At 37.7% G+C, this 19793-nt stretch overlaps 1 protein-coding gene across 1 annotated transcript in view; it reads left to right on the top strand.

Moving 5' to 3' along the window:
* Nucleotides 1-5730: 5730 nt before the first annotated feature.
* Ilk (integrin linked kinase) overlaps nt 5731-19793 on the top strand; it is a 113203-nt gene continuing 99140 nt past the window's right edge. The window contains exon 1 of the mRNA XM_083126353.1: nt 5731-6120. Within this exon, the coding sequence (XP_082982479.1) occupies nt 6032-6120 (89 nt within the window). The 5' untranslated portion in view covers nt 5731-6031. The remainder of the gene's footprint in view (nt 6121-19793) is intronic.

Raw genomic sequence — 19793 nt, 5'->3', positions numbered from 1 at the left:
AACATGCTTCCATCTTCTGCTGCAAAATGCAGGAAAGCATCTATTTGCAAAATTCGATATCATTACAAAAGAATACCACTAAATTCGTACTGCACATGCAAAATAATATGTCGTTAAGTGAAAATATATAATATTCATGAAATATCTTCTGTGCCGGTTCACATCCGGTAACTTTTCTAACGTTGGAAGCGGCCCTGGGGCCAACCTAGCGTCGAATATCATGGGTACCTGAGGGAAACCCTGGGGAGTAAAGGCGGTCAGGGGCGTGGTGCTGATCACATCACCCCACTCACGACCGGATCAAGAAAGTATAGGGCGTTACCCCCGCACCCTCTATACGCCTTCATGGCGTGGTGCTAAGCACAGGGGTACACTTTACCTTTTTTTATTTAGTCACTGATGGTGATTTTTTCTGATAAACGCAGATATGCGCCCACATTCCGAATCTACCTTCCATTTGCTGCAGCATGAAGCTTTCCGAATTTCACCGAAATTGACGTCATTTTTGGTACACCAGTCTGATACACGCTGGCGAAATCTGGAAAGCGCGGTGAGTGTCAATTAATCCGTGCTTTACTGGTCTCACTTATCGCACAACATTTGAGCAACCTTATGTACTGACGTTACGGGAGAAACCTTTTTAATTTTAGGCTAAATGCCTACGTTGTTAGGTTAGGCAGGCTAGCTATGTATGCACAAGGTAGCAAAACTGTTGTGCGACAAGAAAGACCCGTGCTTTACTGTAGAAATCAAAACTTCTCAGTTCTTTGTTTCGTACTGTCCTGTAAGTTTGAGACTGGTGGAAGCTGGAAACTAATATCTGAATACACAATCCGTGATTTTGATCACGACGTGAATTTTTTTTCTTGCGATACGATTCATTGGTTTGTATAACTGAATTAAGCACAGATGCTTACTTTTGGTAACATAATTTTGTACTTGGAAAGATAAATTGATCTGCAGAATCTATTATGACACTGCAGGTTGTTTTCTGCTATATAAACTGTTCAGGCAGAGGGAAATATTTCACTCTGATTTTTCTAGGACGAGGATAGTAGAGTCCAGCGCAGATATTTCTGCCGTGCGATGCGCGAAACAACTAAAGAAGCAGTGTTGCTAATGGAGCAGATAGAATGGAGCAGATCGCTGCAGTGCGCCGGTGCACAGCTGTTACGTACAACAAGAAAATTAGAGAATTCAGGTCTATCTAACGTTGAGTTTTAAACGTCATGCATTATACCAGGACTAGGATTAATATGTACTAACAAGTGGCTTTGTATGTAGCTACATACATATGGACTAAAAATTCGCAAAATATGAACTAACACATAAGTAAAATTACCAAAAATGCTGCAAAGAAGACTTCTTCATACGATTCCTTATTTGAGTGATTTCAAACAAAATAAATATATATATATATATTATTTTTCATTGCATTAATGCACTGGTGGCGTTCTAACTTTTCACTCCCAAAACCCGTATACACTGGTATGGAACTGCAACGGCAGATAATAACATGCCAACGTGTTAAACCGCTACAATTGCACCATAACACTCCTCCTCAAGCAGTATTATTATTTCCTCTCTGAGATCGGGGACAGTCGGTTGCCTTTGTTGTACATTTACAAAGGATGCCGGCTTCCACAACAATAACAAGTACATATACTGCCACTAGACGATAAGCTGCGCGGTTTTTTCTTTTGTTATGAACCAGGGCCGGCGCTAGTCATTTTGCCTCCCTGGGAGGTGGCGGCAGATGCCGCTCTATTTCGACCCCCCCCCCCCGGTCATTACGCAGCAACGGAAAATTGAAAATCAATATATTCCTAACTAAAACATCAAAATATAAAATAAATGATGAGACTTCTTATGCTATTTCAATACTATTCAGCGCAAAAGAATATCTCGCTCGATCACAGTTTTCAATAGGCTTATTTTTTTCTTCTCTTCAAATTTTGCCGCTCTGGGCGATGGCACGGGTCGCCCTCCCCTTCCGCCGGCCCTGCTATGAACTTGGTCACCCATCAAAGCATGGCAATTTTAACACAGAAAACAATATGTATCGCATTAAGCAGCAAAAATGACAGCCTCCTCTATGCAATTTCTACAAGAACACGTGCCGGAGCCAGAGTTGAAATGATGTTGGAGCCACATAATTTATTTATTTTGAATAATTCCAAAATTATGAAATATGAACAATTTGTGAATTAAACCTGTTGAAATATGTAAAATTAAGTATATTTTCCTTAAATATGTAAAAGTATGTATTTATTAAAGTTATTGGGATGCTAACACCATGATTTGCTTCCTCCTTCATGAACTCGTGCACGTTGCTTAGAATTTCCCGAGCTTGGCTATGCAAGGTTTTTGATTTCAACTTCGACAGAACTGGAGGCATTATGGAATTTAACGTTCATTAGCAAACACACACTTTTACATACACACACGCAATACACGCACACAACGTCAAACCGGTCAAATACTTAGTATAAAATAAAAATATGGTGCTTCCAATCCAACAAAACTCACCGCCACTTTACGTGCTTTTCCCTTTCCGTGACAGAAATAGTGCTTCATTGTTACAGTTGGCAACACTAGTTACTAGCTAGCCAATGAACATGCACTGCATAAAAGAAGCAACCACTATGCAGTGCTATATTGCCACATTACCGTCCCTGCCGAACGGTGGGATCCGCGAGCTGGAGCGCTATTCAATTGTTTTCAATGATGTTTGCGCGAGTGTGTCCAAGAATGGAATGACAATATGGCAACAATAGCGAAGGTTTTCGAGCAGGGTAGAACACGTGATGCTAAGAGAGAGGGACACGAAACGAAAATTCGTTTCTACGCAACGGCAAATTTATGTGTGATGCACTCTAATTCTATAATATTTAGTTTCTTGAAATTTATATGAATATGTATCCTAACCTACTTCAGCATAGGCGGAAAAAGGGTGGCTATGTCCCCAACTTTTGTCCCTGCGGTAGAGGTGTGCGGGATCCAAAAAGTCGGAACCAGGATCGGGAAAAGAAATTCCGTCCCGATCCCGACTTCGGGAAATGACTTCCCGACTTTTCGGGATCCCAAGCAGTCGGGAAATACCGAATTGTCATTTTATAAAGTCGTCAATTCTCGACGTTTTCTGCATTGTAAATGTCTGGAACTTATCGGAAATTGTTAGTTTTTGTACCAGAAGTGCAAAAACAAGCACTTAAGATGGAAATTACGTGTAGAATTCGAGATTTCAAGAGGTTTGGGAAATTTTAAACATATCCCGTCCCGAAAATTTCCCGACTTGTCCGGAAATTGAGAATTTTCCCCGTGCCGAATGTCCCGATCCAAAAAATTCTGTCCCGCACACCTCTTCCCCGCAGTATGGTAAACCTTATCTCCAAAGGGAAATAAACTCTCCTTGCCGCCACTGTACTCATAAAAATAAATATTTTTTTCTCTAACGACTTTAACTATAATTTACTGGAAAAGGTTTACTTTCTTTTGTTTAAAACATGTTTAAAACATTTTTTTAACTCATGTTTAAAACTATGTTTAAAACAAGAAAAACAGTTTGTTTTGTTCTTTTCTTAAAAAAACACAAATTTTGCCAACCCTGCTTCTGGTCAACACGTTTTATCTTTCTATGAGCATTTCTAGAATTTTGGAAATCATTGTCACACGAAATTTGAACCTTCCTTAAAGTAATGAACGCTGTTTGGACTCGAAAAAAGTTATTTATGTTGGAAAAAACAACTTGAAAATTACCTTACGCACTTCTCATGGACAAGATATTCTCCGTCGACAAGCGACAGTAAATATCGTAGAACCGTGGGAATGAATGTAGAAGTAAATCGGAACCCTAGAAGTCGTTTTTACGTTCAGAAGACACAACGGCGCTTATGGAGAAACCGCACAGTGTTGCCAATACAGCGCTAGCTCATGTCGCCGGGAAATGATGACCTTCCTTCACAATGAAGGTGTTACATATTTTGTATATATAATGAAATTATATGTAATTATTAATATTAATATTATACTGTGAACGTTACAGTTATCCTTTTTACTATGATCCATTGCGATCACTACACACGCGATTGTAATGCACGAATATGACTCTTCAGAAATCACTTAAAGAAGTAAAAATCTCTGAGAGCTCACACAACTGAAAACACTTTTTCGGGAGAGGGAAAAAGTCTAAAGAGACCAAAGTAGATCTCTCACTCAAGTAAGAACCTGGCACATGGGTTAAATTCAAGTTGCAACCCAAACAAACAAATGAGTTATGGCCCACGTGAACTGATAAGACGTCAACGACTCAAGCAAGGCATGTCATACTTCTATCTTGAAGCCCCATATTTTGTCACGTGTTGGAAAGCCTTTCAAAGGTTAATATGGTGTCTATGAATTTATGTGTACGTTGGAAGCTGAAAGGTGATCTTCATTTCAGTATTAATGTCGACAGTAATGTAAACAAAAACAACGTGTATTTGCGACAGCACTAATGTTGCTCACAAAAAAAAAAAAAAAAAAGGTAAAGTGTTCCCCTGTGCATAGCACCACGCCATGAAGGCGTATAGGGGGTGTGCAGCATTGGAAATAATTGTCAATTATTAAATTTAAGTAATTTCAATTCTATTATAACAAACTGCATGAAGTTCATATTTTTACTGAATGGAAATAAAATAACAACTCGAAAACTTGGTGGTGATAGCCGGAATGCTGCGGTGAGTCGGCTCAAGATGGCCAGACAACGTCTCCTTACTTCGCGCGCGGTTCGGGTTAAAAAGAAACTCCAAATGCATGGAAGTAATATTTCTGGGAACCTTTGAGTGGTTATAAAAAATAATTTCATTATTTTCTCCACAACTTTGTCGCTGGAAGTTTTTACTTGGAATTAGAGAACAAAAAATGGCCAGCGACGACATTTTCTACTGGACGAATATAAAAAAATCTCCACATACTTTATTTGAATATTTTTTAATGCGAATATGCTTTAAAGTATTGATAAATTCTGAGTACCACCATCACCTATGACAATTAAAAAAACAGTGTCAATTTTTTTAATAATGAATGCTTCAATTTTACGGCATGTTTCAACGTTAGGAATGAAAACAATGTAAAAATTGTGTTTTCACGGAAAATTTGCGTTTTTAATTTATCTAAAATTATGTAAGCAAGTTACCAGTTTTTTGTGTTTACCATTGTATTCTCTACAAAATTTCCTGCAAAACTGCAGGTACCGATTTTACTTAAGCTAAATTTGTAAATCCAGAAATTTCACAACAGCGCGCTCGTATTTCCCATAAGAAAAGCATTGCCCATAAGAGCCCATTGTGTCTTCTGAACGTGAAAACGACTCTAGTAGAATGCCTTTAGGGATTTTATTTTAATGCTAAAGGAACCAAACCTAACCTGCCTAACCTAACCTCGATAGCATATATTAAGTGATCGCTAAAACTCCGTAGTATGTGTTAACAGACATAAATCGAAATCGAACCATGTAAAAATTGCATTCGTACATGATAAAATCGCAATAAAACAAAAGGAACTTCGGCCATTTCTCGAGCAATACTTGTGCATCCCACGGTACGGTGGGGTCACCGGAACCGGGTGAACCATATAGGTAAAATTACTCATTTTTGACGTTTGATGTTGAATATGTGACTTCTCGATTTCTCGACTAGGATGAATCGAATGAAAGTCGACAGGGTCGACAGAAAGAAAAAGAAGAGAAAAAGAAACTATGTTTCTTGAAGAAAGTGGGACGCCGTATGACGAAAGAAGTCTGTGATGTAGTAAAGAAGGGGGAGTGTACTGTAGGTGTGTGCTGAACATCTGTGCTTTTTTGTTCGTGCAGCTTTAATTTCTATGATTCTCAAAGCCTTGTGCTTGATCGCGAAATGTTGTTATTTTCGTAATAACATGTAAGCTTATACTTGCCAGTAGCTAAAAGGTGTAGTGTGTGCTATTTTTAGACAGTTCCTTTGGAAAAGCAAAGATCTTTCAGGCTTCAACTCCAACTGCGGAAGAAAACATAATGGAAGACATATTTCACTGGTGCCGAGAAGGCAATGCAATTCAAGTGCGTGTGTGGTTGGATGATACGGAACATGATATGAATCAAGGGTATGTGCCACTCCCCTTTTTTATTATTTTTCCTAACAGTAATTATCTACTTGTGCGTTATCTGTTTTATTGTACATACTATAGATACTAACAATAACACACTGAGATATCAAGTTTGAAAAAATAAAAGGTCCGATGGTGAAGCTTGATAAAGAGGTAACATACAGATCAAGTGGCCTGCACTTCAGTATTATATAGTGTTAGCATTTTATCTGAACATGTGCATGTACTTTCCAACAAAATTGTGGGGGGATCAGGCTCCCCTCCTCCTCCCCCTACCAAAGCAAACATTAATTCCGTTCATATATGCCTGCAAGAGTAGGTTAGGTAGGTCATGATTGTACTCTCAGCTTTATTTTTACACACTACATGTTTACAGTATTGGCGTCTATTTACACATTTTATGTAGGTTAGGATTTTTCAGTTAGGTTTCTTTGGCATTTTCTTTGGCTTATGCACATACATATAACGTTTTCTGTGCAAAGAACAATGCTTCAGACAGCAGCACTTTATGTTCGCCGTGACTTGCAGAACCTACTTTTCTCAACTTTTCCCAAATTGATTCAAACATCCACAACCATTCCCAGTCTGCTTATCTCATACCTCACCTTCGTGTACAACTTGCAAAATCATTTATATAAATGATCTATGATAATAATATCTCTTGAATACATGCATGCAAACTTCAAGGCTTTTGACTGATCATGCACCATCAAAAATTTCCCCCCTCAATCTACAGATTTCGATGTTTTATGATGCCTTAAAGTTATTTTCAACATGCGGAAACCACGGTAACAGTAGAATAAGTCGGAGACGGATTTCTTAAAATTTACAGGAGAAAAGACGAGAAAGTACTTACGGAATTGTGTTCTTGAGGACTTTCTGAAGCCGGAGATATTTTTTTTATAATCGTGCTATGTATTTTGCCTGTAAATAAGGTATTTTTCGTCAATCATGCATCTCCGTTGTGCGATAGCTCGTGTCGCCATTACCGTCGACTACGTGAATCAAATGTTCCGTGCGTTTGGTTATGTAACCCCCTCACAGTGTAGCAACCACGCGGAAGTTTGACAAGATGACGTGTGAGCGGGTTTTTTTTTCCAATAAAAGGTAAGACTCTAGTTTACGTCCTTTTCGTAAGGAATACGTGTCATATATCGTTGGAAAGCTTATTTTATAAGGAATTCAACAACGTAAATCCCAAAGCGAGCAAAAATTTCCTGAAGGAGTAAATCGAGAAAAACCGATGTTGTCCGGATATGCGCAATTGAACGTACTGAGGTATTTTTTACATGATGAAGCACATATTTAGGGGAGAAATGAGTGCTAATGGAACCTAACCTAACTGACCTAACCTCGTAGGCATACCTCGATCCCGTGAATGGATAGTGGGGCTATAGTGAACAGAAAGTGTAAAAAGAAAAAGGTACTTACCCGCACCACGATCGCGCACCGCGAAAGCAAAGAAACAATCACCATGCAGATAAGGACGTAAAGTAGAGTCTAGCCTCAATTTTCGCTGAAAAACATTTTGTGAATAGTTTGTGCGGCATTTATCGGTTCATAAGTTTGGAAACACTGCACATCAGCTGACGATACTGCATATCAGCTGACGATAGACAACGTGAGTCAAGATTTGCCCGCCGAATTAGCAACGACCAATAAATGATTATAATGTTAAAAGTAACGTGTTTTTCATGGAAAAAAAGTTATGGCCAGCTTGAAAAATCTTCCGCTATGCATATGAGGTAAGTAGCACTGATTTTTATTTGAAAACAACCGAGTTTTATGTGTCTCCGGCTTATACTACTGTTACCGAAACCACAAATAACCAAGACATTATACCCCGATAATGTGACCATGACACGTCCAATTTTTCGAATCAAAGATCACTTTTGACCTTTTTGGTACTATTATCGTATGAGGGAAACACCTACGAATCATATATTTTCAGCTTCTTTACATTGCTAACGTATTATTTTCGAATGTGGAATATTTCCTAAAGTGAAATAATGCATATCAATATCTATTTCTTAGATTTACGAGTACTTGCTGTTACTTGTTGTTTCGAATCTGTAACACATTATGGCCGTGATAGCGTACTGGTTTAGGGGGCGTTCTGAGAGTGTTTTGTCGATTTATGCAGTGTTGCAACCTCGTTCACCGGAAAATATCTAGCCTACTTTCGTGCCCGGATTTGAAATTCTGCTAATACGTCGCAAACCATTGACGTTAGCCCCAAAAAACATTTTCTGTGAGGTTAGGTTAGGCAAGCATAGTTAAAAAAAAAATTAAAAATACTCGACACGTCATGTTCTAGTGAAAACACGGTGAGGCTGAAACACTGGCTACGGGGTTGCATCATCTTAACACAGGGAACATTGCACCCTCGTGCAGGAAGCAAATGGCGGGAGCAGAAACAGCGTGTCGGACAGAGACTTTCGCAGAAAACAACATGCATTCACATTAAAATGGATCAAATCTACATTCAGGAACTTCCACAACGCTAAAGAAAATGATTTCCGTAAGTACTTCCTCCTGTAAATTTGAAGGAATCTGTTTCCCTCATACGATAATGTTACCCTCTTTTTTTTAAAGCAATTTTCATTATATACATGCATGTAGTCGCCTTATAATCAAGGGGTCCCAGTTTTGATACCCGGTGGAGGTACATAGTGGTTCGAATTCCACTTTAAACTGTAGGTCCAGTCCCGATTAGCCTTACTGTGCATCAATCAATCATTATACATGCACACAAACATGCATGAAATCGAAGAATAACGTATAATTACTGTCACCATGAAACCTAACCTAACAACAATGGAAAATCACAACCCACTTGTTTCTAAACAAATTTCATTACACACAAGAAGAAGCACATGCAAATTAAAGAAAAACAACTTAAAATTACTATCACCATCAAGTCTAATACTCCTAACCAAACTAGAAGGTAAAATGAATTTATATGTATACCTTGAAAATATGCAGTTCCTGTGCCATTGTTGCACCTCTACAATAAGCAAGCAACAGCTGCACGTGCCAGAGGTAGGCTGCTGGCATCACAAATCATGCCACATAAAATCATTAATTACTCGCTTGCAACACATCTCCACAAGCTAAAAACAGTGACAAACATTGATATGAAGCACAATCTTCCCAACCTAGGGGCTGGTGTGTTGCTGACATCAATCATCTTGTGATGTCATAAATCATACCACATAAAATTGCTAATTGCTCGCTGAAAACACATCTCCTTGAGCCAAAAATGACAAACATTCATATGAAACACAATTTTACCAATTCACTCAAAATTTTGAACTTTCGTGAGTGTGCACTAAGGGTCACTAGCACTGTAAACTTCCATCTAACTCTCACTGCTCAGAATGTTGATTGAATAGGTAAAGTACCATTATTGGAATTCAAACATCACATGTGTTTCAATAATGTGAAATTGCCAAATTGAATGTGATAAAATTTGAAGAGGTTGTATAGAAGATTACAATATGATAGATTTGCAGATAACATATCATTAATTAAATTTTATTGTATTGTGTTACAAGAGCATTTGATAGAAGATAACCAACCATATGATAATATTACAGATATCACTAATTGAATTTCTTCATTTTTTATGTGGTGAAGCAATGCCTAGTCATAAAAATTACCTCATAATAATCAGGTTTTGATTCACCACACTTATTAAATTGGCAAGCCTCCATACCATCAATGAATATCAAGGAGAGTATCATAGTGTTATTAACACTGTTGAATTTGTAAACAGGATACTTATGTTCTTCTATGGATGCTTGCAAATTGAGAGGAGAGAATAGTAAGCTGAGCGTCAAGCTAACTTTGCAGCAGGAAATCCACACAAGAACTGAGCTCAGAATCTTCCGTGCCTGTCCTGCCTCAGCCACTGAGCTGTTTAGATCGCAGACACTGCAGTATTGCCAACCGCACAACACATCAAAACTCACACATGTATGTCAAGTGGAATGTATTTTTGTTTCTTTTTGTCTCAATTTTAAAGTACTTTCTGTGCATAGATTATGTAATAATTGTGTCATTACTTAATATAAATCGCGAAATACCCTATCTTCTAAACATGAGGGCATGTGTATGTTGAGCATGCAAAAAAGACAAAGGTAAAAGTAAACAACAGGCCCCTCTTGAATTTAATGATGAGTTATTGTTTCTGGTCTGGAAAGAAAGAAATCTATGAAGAATTCATTTCAAGTTTGTACCACCAAAAAAAGAATGATTTCAGATGCGCAAACACGAATTTTTGTCGGGGGGAGGCAAGTATCAGGAGGATAAATGTGCCAATAATAATAATAATGGCATTATTATTATTATTTCCTGGAATTTTTCAACATATTCAATTTCACATTAGCTAATAATGGAAAACAAGCACACAAACTGTATTTTTGAAATACAAAAATGACGAATGTAATTATTTTTGTACATATGACATGTGTAACTTGCATATGCAACATGGAGCGACATGCAACACGTATTTAAATACATTACGTGATCAATTCATCCATCTCACAACAAACCAACAGCAAAAATGGTATAAATTGTCTCTCTCATGTGTGTGCTCCTTTTCCTCAAAACAATTGTTCATGTGATACATTTAAGACAGAACTGTTTAGCAGCAACAGTCTGAAGTACATATTTGGTCTTACTTCTCTATAGTAAACTACAATGCATTACAGAAAAGAATCACATTGCGAGCGAAGTGAGCAAGAAAATTTTTAGATCCAATTTTTGCAAACTGAAAACAATATTGATTTATTAGGGTGCAAATACTTTCACTGATGCCATGGCATTCTCTCTTTTACATCTTTTATTTTATTTAGATCATTCGGTGCGCAAGTCCGCTTCCTAGCTACGGCTCTCAACTTGGTGAGACTAAGGAAGGCAGGAAAATTTTACAAAACTTATTTTATTTGCATAAAGTTTGAAATTGATGGGGATAATTGCCCGCAGGTGCTCTTGGCCCTCTGGAAGAAAAATGCAAGAAGTATATGAAAACTAATTTCATCTTGAGTATCATTTTGTTCTGCTACTCTTTGATTCTGCTAACCTTGCTTTTCTTTACTTCAATGTTTGCCCCCCCTAGAATTGGTCTCCATCCAAGGTTGGGGGGTAGCGCCTCCCTGCCCTCTGTGGTTGCGCCACTGCATGATTTGTGATAAAATATACAATAAAGTACATTGTCTGCTACTGTTACTCTGTTTCGTCGCAATGTATGAATCGCTTCACTAAACCAGGATTCAAGTCTTTAACTGTCCATTTCTTGGTGATAATCACCCTTCCCTTTCTTTGCAGGGAACAGTAAACATGTGTCTTCAACAAAGCCTTCATTGCCGCCAGTGGGTGAATCAATAAGACTCCCCATTTCCCGTCAGCCGCTTCAGCTTTGGCAATGGTTTTGCACGGTGGTATCCTCCCACGATTGATTCAACATCTCGTCCAATTAATTAACATGTTTCTTCTCACGGCGATATTTTTTTATACCACGGAGATTCTTTTGTCGTCAAACAATAAACAATCGTTTCCTCCTCCTAAACTCAAACTGCAAATCATTCAACGGGGTCCGTGCACACATTGGTGGCAAATCACCTCATCCCCTGTTTTATTTTGGTCTTGTTACCGTAAGGAGGAATATGCATTTTAAACAACTTGCTTGATTTTGAAGAGCTTTTCCCAAAATAACACTCAGGCAAAACCATGCGCTGAACAGGAGACCTCGATTCAGCCATTCTCGTTGCTGTATAGTACGATTAGCAATGAATCACGATAAACATAGGGTTAAAATAGTGGAATGTGCAACACTGTTATCACTGATTCCACATGCTCTGCAAGGTATTCAGTCTTGCTCGACTCTGTCTTGGGCTTAAGTGTTTCTTCCACGCAATAGACATCCCAGTTGGTGAATCTGCGGATCCAAGTTCATCTGCACAGTGATTGCAACCGATCAAGTCTATACCAGCTAATGGGTGTATTATTTTGTCTGTATTTTACATATTAAATAACTGTTTTCTTGCAAGTATGCAGTTGTGTCGGAATAGAGACAGTTTCAGCGGAACTATATTCTGCACGCATGTTTGGAATTACATATACAAAAACCTGCTGCAAAGTTAACTTGTATTAAGTACTCGTTTGGAAGTTTTGGTTGGAGTTCAGAATTCTACATTTTAAAAGTTACTTTGCTACAGCTGCAGTCAAAAGATGCCCTTAGCAGTTCTACTTACTAGTTAATAGACTATTATTTATCGTCAGGATACCTTACCATCTGAGTCGTATTATTTCTTTTTCTAGTTTTTTAGTTTGTTTCTATGTCCAATTTGTGCACAGAAAGGCTAATTGGGACTGGACCTACAGTTTAAAATGGGGTGTGAACCATTATATGCCTCCACCAGGTATTGAATCTAGGATCCCTTGAATACAAGGTGACAATATTATCACTACACCATCATGGAAGCCCCCTTCTAGTTTTTGAGAATAATAAGTTGCCTATATATAAGTGGTCTATCTATTCAAATTTGATATCTGAGAATTACAATTAAGATGGTATTATATTTACAATTATACATAAATATAATTTGCCAGGAGTATTTATGTTTATATATATCAACATATTTTTAATTAGGGATAAGTCTTTCATATTTTAAATAGACTATATGAAGGCAGTATTGTGACTAAAAATATCAGTGACAAACGTGACCAACCACTAGCATATACTACACAGGATATTTTCTGGGAAGGGGGGCACGTTCTACGGAGGCAGGGTACATAATAAAATATTTTGTAATGACAATTTTTACCTTTGTTTTAAAACTTGTTGAAAGACAAAATTGGTAATCAGGGGGTCATTTATCACTTTGGTTATTCTCGTCTTCTTTACTCCTTTTATTTGAAAATTTGGCCCAAGTTCCAGTGTTTTCATGTTTCACTTTCTATTTATGTCTGTTAACACATACTTCAAAGTTTTAGTGATTACGTACTGCATGTTTGCTTGAGAATGGATTTTCACTTCCGTATATTCCAATATGATTCTTATCTTGCAACCAGCCATTCATTTACTGGCATCTTGGTTACAGACTACTTCTGCTATCTAGGTCACGTGTATGTGGTGAAAAGAGGTTTTGTAGTTAGGTTAGGCAAGCCTTAGGATTAGGGCTCACAGTATGCAAATAATGTCTAATGCTTTCGTGGCTAGGTTAGTGGGCCAGGTTTATGGTTCTCACCATTACAGTAATTTCCATAAATACTTTCAATAACTCATCATGTTGGTGCTGTCAGCAGTAGTCTGTGGAATGCCTTCTCGATGGGAAGCATAAGATACCTTTTACATCTTCTTTTTGCCATTAAATAGGACTTTTTGGAACTGCAAACAGGGCTAATTACTTGAGAAAGATTCAAATTTACTTTCACAATCATTTCCACTATTCTGCGATCCTTTCTCTTTCTTCTATGAACACAAAAATGCCTTATCAATGGAAGATGGAATATGCTTGCATAATGTACTTTTACTTCTTTTTTTGCAGATAAATTGATCTTTTTATAACTACAAATGGTAATACTTTTACCAAGGTTCAAATTTACTGTAACAATCATTTCTACACTTCTGCAATACTTCATCTTTCTGCTATGAAGCTTTGAAAAAAAATCATTAAATATTTGGGATGGTTACATAAAATTTGGATTGTATTAAAGTTTTGGAGGGAGTTGGTCACACTGTATAGGCGAGTGTGACCAACAACCAAATGAGGAGCTAAAGACGAATGTATTTACAACAAAGTAAACATATTGTGCTACAGTTACATGGCATTATTTTTTCCTTCTCTACTTCTCTATTGATGTAAGAAAAGAAAAAGTCTTCATGTTCCCACTGCTGTCCACTTATTTTTGTGACCAGGACATAATACACTTATTGGCCTATGTGACGTTCATAGTGTGTCATTCCACGATACTCCGTTTACACAGTTTCGTATGGTTTTGTGGCCTTTATCAGACAGATAGCAGATCAAGTCAATGTAACAAACTTAGTTATAGGATTTTATATTAATTTGTGTTAGCACTACATCCACAGCACCCTGCTCTGTACCTTTATGCAAAAATACCCATATGTCCTCTCTTCCACGCTGTTCAATCTGGAATGCATTTTAAAATAAAAAGCGAGGCTTTGACATGTGGATTTGCAGCCAGTAAATTCCTCTCTGAGGCTCGTATTACATCCTGTCAATGTGTGTTTGTGATTGTCCTTTCACCAATGTTATCTTATTTTCATCCTCACCTTTCCAATTAGTGATGTAAAATAAACTAGATCAATAAATCGATTAAACCTTTCTGAAAAGTTAAGCTAAGTTTAGCTCTTGAGTGGCATGGCAAATGTTTGTCCTTTGCATGCCCAATTGCATGAAAATGCAATGTTGCAAATGTTTCCTCTTAATATCTGTGCCAGCAGGGTGTAGTTAGCTATTGACAAGCCACTGGAAATATTCATTCAAAGTACTGGGAGGTGCGATCAGCAATTTAACAATTCCTGACGTAGCTCCCAAATTTCCTCACTATGGTGAATGGCCACCGGTCTCATACACAGTCTGAAATCTCAGGAAAAGTTTTTACGCCCCCCCCCCCCCCTTCCCGGGAGACTCGAATCTGCTTGCATCCTATAGCCGGAACCCAAAGCTTGCACCTTAGACCACATGGCTACTGTGTGGGACTATATATTCCAGTTCCTGTGTAAAATATCATTGGGTTAAATAGTCATTTAATTATGTTAACCATTGCTTTTGGAAAAAAACTCTGCTGTGGGTGTATTGGACACCAACATTTTCAGCTGTTCAGTTTCGTAGTTAAGTGTTAGAGCTATGCAGTGTTGCAGTAGCTTAATAAAAGAAGGGAAGAGGACAATACCATTTTCCTGCATTTTATGTATCCCAACTTTATTCCTCAGAATAGAAAACATAGTATTATAAACTTTCCTGTTTTTTCTGACTTTGTACACATCTTGCATATTGTTGTTAATTTTTATGTTGTTATTAAATTTTTAGTGTAGTTTTGTATATTTTTGTAAATAGAATTAATAGTTTGATATAATTTTCATTGTTTAAACTTGCCACTTGAAGATGATGATGCACATAAAGCAGGGGCATCCAACTTTTTTGTATCCAGTGCCAGTCAGTATTTACCCATTCGTCTTGAGCCATATTCCAATGTATATACGTATGTATACTAATCGCGATGTTAAAGTAATGGTAAATTCAGTTTTATAATATTTTGATCAACTTGCTCAATTGTGTTTTTATTTGTTGCTTTTTCAGTTCTTTAACATAATTTGTTGCAGTTTTTGTGTGAAAATAGTAAGAGCAACATGTCAATTTATGACTAAAACAATTTGTTTTTCAATTTTATACAAGTGTGTTAAACAGAATGAAGCTACACACTTAAACTTTTTTTATTGTGAAAGTATTCCAAAGTAGAAAATTCCTCATGTTTTATCAGACATTTATCTTAGTTGTTTTAATTGATTTCTTCATTGCATTTGCAGTTGCATAGATAACATTTTTTCACTTCTGATAACATTATTGTTTTTTATGTAGCAATATGTTGGAAACAATAAAATAGGCTAGCTGTACAGTCATAGGCATGCACAGACCAATTTATTTGGTGGTGCCTTAGCTAAGAGGGAGTTTCAATAGCCAGATATATCTGGACAACAGTGGCAGCGATTGGGTTCCAAAACTAATGGGGTCAAAGTCAGCATATTTCCCTTTGTAGATAAGATTTAGCATATTGCGGGGGCAACTGTCCCCCCCCCCCCCTAATCACCACCAGTGCTGGACAATGTTAACCTAATTGTCATAACTTCATTTCTTTTTCTCAGAAACTATAGGCACATGAAGAAATTTGAACATTATAGTCTCTGAGTATTTGTTATCACTTTAGCACAGCTTCTCCTATCATTGTGATGATATTTATAATATTTAAATAATGAAAGTAAACAATATATAATACAATACAAGGTTATATCTCTATAAGTGATATAACAAACATAACAAGCAATACAAGAGATAACAGGTAATGTAAATGAACAAATAAACATTACGAGTCGAAGAGGGTTGTAAATTAATAAAGTGTAATGAATATTGAATTGATGTTTTAAGTCAACTTTATACACAGGAAGGCTATTCGGGTCTTGACCTACAGTTTAAACTGGGATCCGAACCACTGTGCAATGAGCCTCCACCATGTATCGAACCCGGGACCCTTTGATTACAAGGCGACGACATTACCACTACGCCATCGGGGAGGTCCAATTAATTAATGATTATTGTAGTAAACAATATCACATTGCTTTGGAGAAAGAGAGAGCGGGGCATCTCAAATGAAAACCAAGTTCTTTAGTTTTTTTTAACACATATTGTTTCTAAGGTTTTTAATGATAGTTTTACATTTTTTTATTTTCTGAGAACGCATTAAGAGGCGTCGGCACCCCTTCCCCCTCCCCCCCTTCCCGTGTGCACGCCTTTCTGTAGCCAGTTCAGCTACCCAAAGCAGTAGAAAATATTAGCAGCACAGCTTATCGACTGAAAACAGTAGGTGTTTCAAAACGCCGGTTGATCTACTGTAAACAGTCGATTGAATTTTCAGCATGGTATAAAACACTATTCAGATTTTATTCAAACTTTAATTTGTAAATTTTCATAGATGCCATCTTGGTGTACAAAAGATTCAGGATATCTATTTTACTCCAGAACGAGTAAATATACAATTACAACACCATTAAGCCTTGTTTCCATGATATGAAAAACTAAATATGTTGACCAAGGCAGTAATTTATTTTATGTACTTTTGTACATTTGTACTTGATACAGAGTCTGAAGAAGACCTTGCTAGATGGTTGAAACGTTACGTTTAGTTTATGTTTGTAATAAAATAAATTACTGCCTTGGTCAGCATATTCAGTTTTTTTAAATACAGGGTGCTCGGAAATTCCCCTTACAAACTCCTAGGGCTAGTAGAGGGGACTGAGTTGACAATATTTGGAATAGGAACCCATGTCCGGAAACGTTCCGTTTCCGTGCTACAACCATGACAATGTGTCGGATGTGCCTGTGTTGGTATGCAACCGGGTAGGCAGTACATGACTTCCGAAGAGCACCTGATGACCTAAAGTGTAATCATTTATTACAACATGTTAAATGAGGTGTTACGTAAGGTACAGAATCGAATGATGTGTGACAGTACATAATACAAACAAATTTATTTGGTAACAATGCCAAGGTAACAACAAATAGCATGGGTTCCTATTCCAAATATTGTCTACTCAGTTCCCTCTACTAGCCTTAGGAGTTTGTAAGGGGAATTTCCGAGCACCCTGTATACAAGATCAGTTTTGATCTCCTTTGACAGATTGGCACCGTGGCACATGGGTTGAGAATCCCTGGCCACATCCCTAATTTGCAGGGAAAGTCGTAAATTTCTTTGTAGTAGTAGTTGGATTGCGAGACTTGTGAATTATTGGGTTTATTCAGAATTTTCCACGTGGGCGGTGTAAGTACATATTTAGAAGATGTGGAGGTAAATTTAGACCATAAATTGGACCTTTCTGAAAAAAATTTAGAAGATGTGGATAAATCATCGGTTGGCATGAAATTCTGGGGTATCCAATTAGAAACATGTTTGTTTGATAGTGGTGTCAATTTACTATTGCCTTGTAATCGAGAGAACCTATGTTCGATCCCAGTGCTTCAGATTGTAGGACAAGTCGCGATTAGCCTACCTGAGCACAGGCGCGGTTCCATGGGGAGGGCGATAGGGGCGATCGTCCCTTCCAACTGCCAGATTATTGATTGATTGATTTGGTTTATTTTACCGCTTTTCTGTCACTTCTGGCTAATCGCGAAGATGAACGGACATTCACAAAGAACACCCACACAGTCCCAGGCGCAGTCCCAGGCGTAGAAGCGCGCTGTGCTAACCACCAACTGTAACAGACTCGATAATATATATATATTTAAAAGTTTGTCCACTTTATGCTCAAGATAGGCTAATCGGAACTGCACCTACAGTTTAGATTTGGATCCACTGTGCGATATACCTCAAATGGAGATCGAATCCGAGACCCCTTAAGACCACAGGTTTTTGTTTTCTTTGTTCGTTTACTTTATTCCTAATATCTGATTTATCTGTTTACCGCGGCAACGGTAGGAATTACGATAACAACATACAATAATAACCATCTATTTCAGCCCTGGATCCCTATTTCTACAATACAATACTCTAATATCTGGAACATGGAAGTCAGCTTGGTTCCTGTTTACAGTGTGAATTATTGTTTATACATAACGTAAACAAGTGCAAGTGTGGGTCAGAATTGATTCTTGGTGCGATGAGGTACACTACTGAAATTCGCCCCCTCCCTACCGCCACTGTTTGAGCATAAAGTGGACAATCTTATATGCACTGCTGCTGTATGCATTCTTGTGATCCTCAGTGAGCCATTTTACAGTGGGTCCGCAATCCACTTAAAACTTAAGATCCAGCCCCAGTTTGCCTATGCATAAAATAGAAATTAAAAAACAAACTTTGTATGTTGTACACATCAAAATCCCTCCAATACTAGACAGCTTCTTTTCATATATAAACGAAGAAAGGCTGAGCAGTATTGCATTTGTAAAGGACAGTCCGAACCGAACACGCTTGTTCCGCTCCTTTTCACCCCAGTTTCGGGCTGTTTCCTTGATTCATCTTGTGGCGCTATGCCAAGATCACCAACCTCGGTGGATGACGTCACTCAATTGAGTATGCTTCCACCTTTTCCTGTCTCAGAATTCTAGTGTGGAGTTTCCTAATTTTGCAAAGAAGCGGAAGTGAGCTAATCGCTTGTGTAACGCTCATATCTTCTTGCGCAGGGACTACGAGCAGAGTTACTTACTTTCCTGTCTAGTTAGAGAAAATTATCGTTGTTAGAGAATTACCGAAAAAAAAAAACACGACGAACAATGTACAACTTTGTCAGCGAAGACTTTTTTTTGGAAAAGCTGCTGCAATATTCCATATTTTAAAAATCGCATTTTTTAATAATTCATTCTACAAAATTCAAGTTACGTGTGGTTTGCTTTGGCTGTCACATATATCCGCGATAGAAACAACCTTAAAGTGCCACAAAACTATTACAGATATCTCTAAACAACAGGGAACATAGGCGTAACTTGGGGGGGGGGGCGGCAAGGGGGCACCCGCCTGTCCAAAACGTTCAAGGTTTATGAAAGTTCACAAGTTAATGGTACTTTTGTTAACCTATTAGAACCTGGGAAGCAAACTTATGAGTATTTTTTATGATTTTGCAAATGTGAGAGTTTTTATGAAAATAGCGCTGGATGATATTTTTATGGGCTTGAAAACTTTCTTGATTCCTCCCCCCGCACACACACACACACACACACACAAAGTTAAGCTCCAAGTTCGATTCTGGTCCCTCAAAGTTAGGTAAACCACACGAAAAATCAATTGAATGTCTTATAAACATATGTAACATTTCATAATTTGGACTATGATATCGATTTTTGAAAACGAGAGAACTTTTCGAAAAAGTATTTGCTGATCTGGTCGAGCGGTATCTTAATTGTAGGTGTTTCAAAAACGCATTAGAACGA

This window comes from Lepisma saccharinum, chromosome 8 (genome assembly GCF_977018435.1).
Source record: "Lepisma saccharinum chromosome 8, izLepSacc3.1, whole genome shotgun sequence".
NCBI classification, from domain to species: domain Eukaryota; kingdom Metazoa; phylum Arthropoda; class Insecta; order Zygentoma; family Lepismatidae; genus Lepisma; species Lepisma saccharinum.
This window is presented reverse-complemented; position numbering and strand designations above follow the sequence as displayed.